The sequence below is a fragment of the Sinocyclocheilus rhinocerous genome, unplaced genomic scaffold, assembly GCF_001515625.1.
Source record: "Sinocyclocheilus rhinocerous isolate Xijiao unplaced genomic scaffold, SAMN03320098_v1.1 scaffold2705, whole genome shotgun sequence".
NCBI classification, from domain to species: domain Eukaryota; kingdom Metazoa; phylum Chordata; class Actinopteri; order Cypriniformes; family Cyprinidae; genus Sinocyclocheilus; species Sinocyclocheilus rhinocerous.
The window spans coordinates 43,319-53,382 of record NW_015653049.1 but is presented as its reverse complement, the minus strand read 5'-3'; the positions used below and the strand labels follow the sequence as shown (position 1 = coordinate 53,382).

The following is a 10,064-nucleotide window of genomic DNA, read 5'->3' as shown; positions in this document are numbered from 1 at the left end:
CTTGGAAAAAAATATGATCAGAATATCAACGTGCCTAATAATTATGCACACACTGTAAGATGTGCTCCCTTTACACAGAGTGCGCGTGATCGCGAAATCAAAAGTGAACAGCGAGCGCTCATTCAAATGCGATTTCAATACACCGCATATTGATAGCGGCTCCCTGATGTGCGAAAATAATATACAATATTAGAATGTTTGCGTGAGCGGGACACACATGTTGCGGGAGCCGGCGGTAATGGTCAGAAATACAGCGGGAGCGGGCTAAAGAAAACCGTCCCGCTCAGGGCTCTAGGCTGCACATCAACACACGCTAAGATTTTTCTCGAGCTACCCCATCTCCACCCCCAATCATTAGTGCCGTTTCGCGCTGTCTTTGACAGAACATATAGGACCATTTTTGAAATAGCGCCATAAACAGGGGTTAAAGCAAATAAATATATATTTTGACTGAATTTTCCTCAGCCAAACCCCATTCCACAGCCACACCTGTCACACACACAGTTTAAAAGCACATTTTTTTCTCTTGTAATTAGGAGCGCTTGTCCTCCTAATTTAAAAACATTTAGGAGCACCTTCTGATCAATAATAAAAAATTCTGATCAAAAATTAGCCTTTTGACAATGACTTACAGGGGTATTTTCTTTTTACCTTTGTAATGGCATCATTTTCATCTATATCAAATTCAAAAATGTATGTTTATAAGCTTTTTAAAATTTCTATTTAAAACAATATAATAAGTAGAATAAGACAAATAGGTTACCAATAATAAAATTAGTATTAATAAAAAATGTATTTGTACTACAGAGGTGGCACAGAAGAACACAAAAGTGGCTTGTAGGTACATTTTCAGACGTTTAATGAGGCTCAGAGGTGGCATGAGTGCAATTAAATTCATACATTTATGTGGAGATTAATGTTTTAAATATAAAATTTTGAATACAGAAATATTAATTTAAATAACTGAAATTATACGCTAAAAATGAAACTAAATCCGCCAGCAGGCGGCGACAAGATCCCGACTTTCGCCTCTTTTTCAGTGATCTTTTGCAGCACCAGATTTACAGTGTTCCTGTGGCTCAGTGGTACAGCATTGCGTTAGCAGCGCAAAAGGTCGTGGGTTCAATTCCCAGGGAACACACATACTGGTAAAAAATGTATAGCCTGAATGCACTGTAAGTCGCTTAAGCGTCTGCTAAATGCATAAATGATTATTATTATTATTACTACATTACTCTTACTCAACTATGCCAAGGTAAAAACAGTCTTCCATTCTATCGCACCTTTAAACTGTAAGATTAAAAAAAAGATTGCACAACCACCCATTAGGTGGCGATATGCACCAAGAAAGTAACTCCCTATAAAACAAAAAATAAAGATAAACCATTGTACCGTGCTTCTGCTCAGTGTGTACTTGTATAGTGTATTCAGTGCTCTTGAGAAAGTCTTGTGTTCACCTGAACTCACATTCACAGCTCTGGAAGCAGCTTACCTCGACTAAACTAATCATCTAGAGTTCAGTGCGAGACAGTAAGCTCGCCCTGTTATCTGGAACACACACAGATCAGTGAACACCCGTGTGGGACAGTCGAAACTGAACTCTGCTCGACTGAGCTGTTTCCATGAAGTCTGACTGATGATGGTGAAGGTATAGGTGTACCTCCTGGATGTGGAGCTGCAGGTCTGTGACGGTGCTCTCCAGCGCCTTCCTCTCAGACACAGCTGTGTTCAGAGACGCTTCTTTAGAGTTCAGCAGAGCTTCAGCTTCTGTCAGCCGGGCCTGAGCACTGGCCAGCTCCGCATTCTTCTTCATACATCTGTGACACACACACACACACACAGAGACACACACACACACACACACACACAGACACACGATCAGAGATCTACTGTGTGCAGTACACCTTACTGGCTGTGCCAAATCAGTCACAATCAATACTTCAGCATTCTCAACTACCCTAGTCCTTCATTTGTTTGTGTTCATCCACATCATTTTCTAGAAGCAACAACAAAACACATGAAGACACAGCCGATTCATTTCACTGAATCATGACCTAACTCTTAGTGTGCATCGTATCACCAGACTCACACACATCCCATCGTGCGCTTTAGTCTTGAGAACGTAGCCTAACACAAGCTTTAACGTAACCGTAAGAAGTGATTCAAATAATTAACAAATGAAAACCCTAGTAATCAGTTCACTCATATGTGACCCTGCAGCACAAAAGCAGTGTTAAGTCGCTGGGGTATATTTGTAGCAATAGCCAACAATACATTGTATGGATCAAAATTATAGATTTTTCTTTTATGCCAAAAATCATTAGGATATTAAGTAAGATCATGTTCCATGAAGATATTTTGTCAATTTCCTACTGTAAATATATCAAAACTTAATTTTTGATTAGTAATATGCATTGCTAAGAACTTCATTTGAACAACTTTAAAGATGATTTTCTCAATATTTAGATTTTTTTGCACCCTCAGATTCCAGATTTTCAAATAGTTGTGTCTCAGCCAAATATTGTCCTATCCTAACAAACCATACATCAATGGAAAGCTTGTTTATTCAGCTTTCAGATTATTTATAAATCTCAATTTAAAAAAAAATTTACCCTTATGACTGGTTTTGAGGTCCACAGTCATATAAGATAAGTGCAGATCAAACCTTGTTTCCAAGAGGAATTGTTTGGAAAGAGGTCACTGTGAACAGGTTTCTGTTAGGATAGTTTCTTTATATTTAGGATTTTAGAAGTGGGATTATTATTTTTCATATTATGAACGGATGCTATGCTATAAACACCGAGCAGCAGCAGTGGGTTTATGAAGGCAAGTAAAGGACTGAATACTCCCTGAAAAAAGACTGATTGTGATCACGGAGCTTTCTCTGGAGGAATGTGAGGAATGTCTCGCACACAGCCGAGAGTCTCGACAGTCTGCTCGGACTCAGCTAACACTATAAACACGTGTTAGACGCATCTGATCGTCTATCCTAACAAACCATACATCAATGGAAAGCTTATTTATTCAGCTTTCAGATTATTTATAAATCTCAATTTAAAACAAAATTTACCCTTATGACTGGTTTTGTGCTCCACATTCATATAAGATAAGCGCAGATCAAACCTTGTTTCCAAGAGGAATTGTTTGGAAAGAGGTCACTGTGAACAGGTTTCTGTTAGGATAGTTTCTTTATATTTAGGATTTTAGAAGTGGGATTATTATTTTTCATATTATGAACGGATGCTATGCTATAAACACCGAGCAGCAGCAGTGGGTTTATGAAGGCAAGTAAAGGACTGAATACTCCCTGAAAAAAGACTGATTGTGATCACGGAGCTTTCTCTGGAGGAATGTGAGGAATGTCTCGCACACAGCCGAGAGTCTCGACAGTCTGCTCGGACTCAGCTAACACTATAAACACGTGTTAGACGCATCTGATCGTCTGAAACAAAGAGCTGCTTCAGGAGACTCTACAGCAGCTGCTCCACAACAACGAGACGCTTCAGTCTGAAGCACTGAAACACACACACACACACACACCGGTGAACCACTGCTCCTGTCCATCACACACACACTCACGCCGGCCTGAACGCGAGCTGAAGTGTGAGGATGACAGAATTCATCTGGATTATACAGACAGTACTGCACTAGAGTGAGCTAGAAGTACTCCATAAGATGAGCATGTGACTGGCTCCACAAACAACCTTCACTGAAGTGTGTGAGAGACCAATTCAACACCTCCACACTACAGCGAGAGCGCAGACAGGTCTCGAACCATTAACAATTAAAAACCCAAGAGTCATCCTGCATGCCATGCAGAAATCTTTCATCAGAAAACACACACACAACAAATACTGCATGCATAATCCACCAGTTGTAAAAGTAGAGAAAAGCACACATTTAAAAGCCCATGATCCCTCTCTCGGCCGGTCCAGAACTTCAGTAACATCTACTGACCTCCATCACACTGATGCTCAGGAGTCAGGACCACAACAATTACTGACAACACAACTAATTAGGGCATTGACTGTGTTGTAATTGGTTAAATCTGAGACACATCTCGACCAGGGCTGCATTTCTCAAAAGCATCGTAAGCCCATTGCCACCAATGGAGCTATGATCAATTTAGGCTTATGATGCTTTTGGGAAACGCAGCCCTGGTCCGGAGTCAGTGGACACAACCTGCCTGCTAAGAATCTTAACTTGTTTTTAGTTAAAGGGGTCATGACAAGAGAAATCAAATTTGCCTTGTTCTTTTGCCATATAAGAGGTCTTTGTAGCTTTAAATCATCCTGCAAGTTTCACAGTTTAAAACCTCCTCCTCATTATAAACAAAGCATTTATTTAATCAAGCTCAGAAACGGCTTGTTTGGATCTGAGGGGCAAGATGACGTCACGGGGGAACAAACATTTGCATAAGCACGCCTCCAGAGCAGGATATCGACGAATAGTCTTCTTCTCTCAGCATAGGCCCCTCCCACTGGCGTTCATCCACTAACGGCTGACACTTGATCACGCTGAATGAGAGTCGTGTCGCGTCAAAAGCAAATAGAAATCACAATCACTGTGACTACAATCAGTGTCATGTAGAGTCACAAAGAAACATTTGTTGAAAGATGAAGCACTGCTAGATCTGACTGCAGCTGCATCACAAACCATAAGTACATGATTTCATAATGCTTTGTCTGGAAATTACCGTTTTATTTTGATCATGTTGTCAGAACACTAATAAGGGGGCGTTGATAGTGTTCCCTATGTAGTGACATTAGCCAATCATAACAGCGGCTGATTACTGACGAGCCTTAAAACAGCTCGTTTTAGACAGAGGGTCAGCATGAGGGTTGAAAATAATAATTTTTCACGTTTTTTTTTTTTGTGTATGTGCAAATAACTTTTATTATAAGTAAACCTTAAGGAACATATTAAAATAACCCTTCGTGACCCCTCGAACTACTTCAGTTTTGCACTACTTTTAGTATAATTTATGTGAAAGTTCGTAAGCAAACGCTTTAGGGAGGAGTAAAACCCGCAGAGACAGCAGTGAGTGATGAAGAGGCTCACGTGTGCTGCAGCTGCTCGTGCTCGCGCTTCATCTGGCCCAGCTCGAGCTGCAGGCGTGCGCGCTCCCGCGCCATCTCGTCCAGCGCCGTGCGCGCGTCCGCCAGCTCGGTCTCGTAGAGCGCTTTGAGGCCGGTGAGCTCGCGGCTGCGCGTCTCCTCGCGCTCGAGGACCTGCAGCTGCAGCGCGCCGTTCTCGGACTCCAGGCGGCGCACCGCGTCGATGTAGGCGGCCAGCCGGTCGTTGAGCTGCTGCAGCTCCTGCTTCTCCTGCAGGCGGGAGATCCGCGCGGGGCTCAGAGGAGAAGCGCCGCCGCGGGGCAGCGACTGCTGGCCGGCCGGGGTCCGCGCGGGACTCGCCATCTGCCGCGAGAGAACAGTTAATCTCACACATCTGACCGGCTCAATCAGCGCATCGATTAGGAACAGGAGAAACTTACCTTCCCACTGATATAGTATAGAAACGACGCGCCGAGCGAACAGAGCTTCTTACATCAATACCGCAGAAAAATGTAGAGTAGAGTGTGTGCTACTCTGAGAGTAAGGAGTGTGTGTGTGTGTGAGTGCTACAGAATGAACTGAACTAATATGGTCGCTCATCAGAACCACGCTCACAGCCAATCAGCCGCCGCCACGTCATCAGACGGACAACGGTGCGGTTGAGACACATTTCAAACTGCACTAAAGGCGCTGAAAGCACGTGCTGTAAACACACAATAAACGCGTCACGCGGTTTGACTTCTTATAGAAATCAGTGCGAACTCTCTCAGACTGACAGTATTAAACACTTTAATGACACTTCGCTGTTTGTTTCAGTTTCACTGTAAGATCATCAAGGCTTGTTATGACAGAGATCAGTGCACAGAAAGCAGTTCTGTAGAATGCTGTAGTTATTTCTGCTCATCGGTCCTTCACTATTGCTGGCCAGCGAAGCGTTTCGAGACGCCACTGTTGGTTTGTAAAGCGTGGAATCAGTGGAATAATAGATCATTCAGATGTATGTGCTACACATCAAAATATTAGGGACTTAAATGCCATTATTGCTCCTGTGAGTCCAGAGGCTGGGCGAATGCCATGCTGCTGATTTAGGTTTCATCTCATGACTTTTTCAGTCTAGGATTTGTAGATTCAAATTTATATTTGTTTTTCAGGTGCCAATCTTTGAATCTGAACAGTTTTTACCCAAACATAACTGTTAGCATGCATTTGCTGTGTTACAGACGGTCAGATGTATCCTGAAGTTTTAAAGTGACACACTGGGAAGTGCTAAATATAAGAAATGTACCAGCTGAAAATATTTCATCAGGTGGACACAGAGTAAAACACAAATGTAAAAGCCCTTTCATTCTCAAGCTGAAGGAAATGTAAATTAACACGCAAACAAACCTTTCAGCTGTGCTGCCATTCTAGATTGTACGAAGGACAGGACACAGCAGATCATCACTCTTCAGCAATAATAAAATAAAGGACATTAGTGTAATTTAACATTTAATTATTGCAGGTTTGCATCATGTTCTGAGTTTGCACTCCACCGTTTCTGTTCGAGTAATCCATGTTCACATTCAATCTAGAGCTACAGTAATCATGTTCACATTCCACACACAACAGTCAATGTCATGTTCAAATAAATTCTAGAGCTACAGTAATCACATGTTCACATTCAATCTAGAGCTACAGTAATCATGTTCACATTCAATCTAGAGCTACAGTAATCATGTTCACATTCAATCTAGAGCTACAGTAATCATGTTCACATTCAATCTAGAGCTACAGTAATCATGTTCACATTCAATCTAGAGCTACAGTAATCATGTTCACATTCAATCTAGAGCTACAGTAATCATGTTCACATTCAATCTAGAGCTACAGTAATCATGTTCACATTCAATCTAGAGCTACAGTAATCATGTTCACATGGCGCACACAACAGTCAATGAATGGGAAAACAAAGTAACTTGCGTTACTTACTTGAGAAAGTAAATATTTTCTAGTAAATTAAAAAGTAATGCATTACTTTACCAGTTACTTGGAAAAAGTGATCTGATTACGTAACTCGCATGATTTGTAATGGGTTACCCCCAACATTGTTTATGGATGTGTTTGTATTTCTTGCAGATTTTCCACACGTCACAGATGAAGCACTTCTAGCAGAATACATCTGTAGTATATTCAGCCTACTTTTACTCAAGTACTTGATTTGTGTACTTCGGCCACCACTGCAGAGAAGCTACCATTAATCGCAAAACTTAAGATTGCTTTTTAATTTGAGCATGTACTGAAACTTATCAGTTCAAGAATGTTCATCTATTCAGCTCAATTACGCCACACAGTGAAAGCACAAAGTAAAAATAGCAAACCACAGATATATTTGAGAGCAGTATGACAAATGACACGCACCAAAAGCTGAGCTTGCATTTTACACATCAAGCATGTACTGCTTTATTGTACAATGCACCTTTAACAAACGTTTAGAGCATTTCCAATTACTAAAACACAAGCTGTATTCTTCTGAAATAAGTGAATGTATATTTTCTTGCTGCAATTAATTTCCCATGAATGCAGTAATGTATCAAAAGCTTGCAAAATATCTAAACAGAAAGATCACAATTTATCAACAACATTTTAACCAGGCAAGAATTCCTGTAGAAGATCTGTACAAGCTTTGCCTGCTGCTTACAGTCTTTCAACAACCAGCAGAGAACTTAAAGTGCTACCCGTCAGGACAAACCCACTGTTGTCTTTCATCTTTAGTTTAGTCAATCCAAGCTGTTTTAGGCTACAACTAGAAGGGACCGTGCAGCACGAAACAGCACACATGCTCACGCATTAGAAAACCTCAAGGTCGGTTGAGTTGTAGACGACAGGGTTGTCCTCTGTGCCCAGCGCAGACTCCGGCGGGCCCTCGGGGGCCTCCTCCAGGGACCCCAGAGCCTCTTCAGTGTCACTGGCAAACGTTTCTCGGGAGATGTCGTCATGCTCCTGGAGGTTGAGCGTGCTGATGGCCTGCTTCATCTTCTTTGCTACTATTCGCTTCCGTCGCTTCTTAGCTGACTTTTTGTTGTTGTATTCTTTCTGGTTCTCCTCATGAAAGATCTCCTGCACGAAGACAACATGCAAAGAAACACTTCTGAAATCTGTATGTAATGAGGAGCTGGTAAACATGCAAATAAACGCCAGTGTCAGCTTCAGACAGCAGGCCTTTCGAGACCGTGTCAGACCGGGAGTTTGGGCAGAGCCGCTAAACCACAGTGAGGCGATAAGCTCCACCCAACAAACGCTTAACCCCACCCACCACTGATCTCATCAAGCCGATAAGCTCCGCCCAACAAATGTTTAACCCCACCCACCACTGATCTCATCAAGCCGATAAGCTCCGCCCAACAAATGTTTAACCCCACCCACCACTGATCTCATCAAGCCGATAAGCTCCGCCCAACACATGCTTAACCCCACCCACCACTGATCTCATTAGGCCGATAAGCTCCGCCCAACAAATGTTTAACCCCACCCACCACTGATCTCATTAAGCCGATGAGCTCCGACGTAATTTTCATTGCGAGTCAGCTGGTGGCTCTGCAGTTGGATGCAGATTATTTAAGTGTTCTTGCAGACATGTTGAGAACGGAACAGAAAGACCCCTCACCTTCACCTGTCCATCAGAGATGCTGGGTGTGTTCTTCAGTAAGTTCAGATACACTCCCCCCGGTGTCCGTCTCCTGCTACCATCCTGCAGGAAAGCCAAACAAACAAATATGCTAGCACATTTGATTCATTTTTTTGTAAAACAACACTGATAACAGCAAAACTTTTTTTAATGATGTACAATGATTGTTTTGATATGCAAGGCCTCATGCACAGTCAGCCATCCTTTTGCAAAATCATTTGTTGCGTTTGGTTATGCAACAGTAAATCAAGCCAGCCGAACATCACATTATTATTCAAATTGGTATAAAATAATTTACAGAAAGCCAGCAAAAGTTCTCTCCTTCATAATCACTGAAGCTCAGCGAGAGTTGAAGTCATCTACACTGCACAGTGACGCTCTTCTACACGTAGTGTTTACACTTCATGATCAGAGCAGAGTTAGACTGATATCTCAGTTATACTGATGATACATGAGTGCTGCTAGATGCATACATGATCCAGTCAAAATAACAATCAATGGTCTGTTTGTTAGTTCAGACAAGATGTTATCCTGTGCTCAGAGTGGCTTGATAATAAAGATGAACCACGAGTGTTATTATGCAGCCTGCACATTCTATCAGAATCAACGTAAATAGTTCCTACGGATGCAATGATCATGATCTTTTACAGCCGATTCCATTGGGCTGATTTTGGTTGCCAATTATTGTTTTTTGTTTTTTTTAAGAGACAAGGAGGAATGACAATGAATTACAGGTAATATTATACATAATATATTCAGTTTCTCACACAGTGTGATCATTTTACTTCATAAGACCTCACAAGATATTGTCAGGAGCCCCAAGTATCAATTTAGTATTAATGTATTAAGTTGCCGTAGTAGCAACAGCTAACTTTAATCACTGTGATATTTTCATCTAGTGCAAACTGTCCCTCCATTTATGTGTCTACAAATATATTTAGCAGAATAATGATCAAAGGTTATGATTAAATAGTAAGCATATGTTAAAAGCGGCAGAATATGGCTCTCTCTATGCACACATTATTTATTATTTTTGACAAACGGAGCCAGCAGTGAAAAGCCAATCCTCAGTTCCAAACTCATTCATATGTACTGAAATCTGGATGGACTTTGTGAGGTAGTTTTGTACAGGGTTTCTGCAGGAGTTTTAAGCTCAAATTTAAGACCTGCACAAATAAAATTAATACCATATGAGCGGGGTAGGGCAATGTCTATAGTACCATATTAAACCGTAAAAAGCATAATTTACAGTTCAGATACAAGTTTTCACAAAAACAAAAAGTTTTATAAAATGATAAACTTTACATTTCAGCCTTTAAACCATTGTTAAGAAAATGGATGAG

The 10,064-nt window shown here is 41.4% G+C and overlaps 2 protein-coding genes across 2 annotated transcripts in view; both read right to left on the bottom strand.

Moving 5' to 3' along the window:
• Positions 1-5,819, bottom strand: part of lmnb1 (lamin B1) — an 18,282-nt gene extending 12,463 nt beyond the window's left edge. Inside the window, exons 1-3 of the mRNA XM_016521704.1 lie at positions 5,498-5,819; positions 5,062-5,420; positions 1,661-1,817 (exon numbers count right to left, since the gene is read on the bottom strand). Coding sequence (XP_016377190.1) covers positions 1,661-1,817; positions 5,062-5,420 — 516 coding nt within the window. The 5' untranslated portion in view covers positions 5,498-5,819. The remainder of the gene's footprint in view (positions 1-1,660; positions 1,818-5,061; positions 5,421-5,497) is intronic.
• Positions 5,820-7,284: 1,465 nt separating this feature from the next.
• Positions 7,285-10,064, bottom strand: part of phax (phosphorylated adaptor for RNA export) — a 6,945-nt gene continuing 4,165 nt past the window's right edge. Inside the window, exons 3-4 of the mRNA XM_016521703.1 lie at positions 8,701-8,812; positions 7,285-8,153 (exon numbers count right to left, since the gene is read on the bottom strand). Coding sequence (XP_016377189.1) covers positions 7,884-8,153; positions 8,701-8,812 — 382 coding nt within the window. The 3' untranslated portion in view covers positions 7,285-7,883. The remainder of the gene's footprint in view (positions 8,154-8,700; positions 8,813-10,064) is intronic.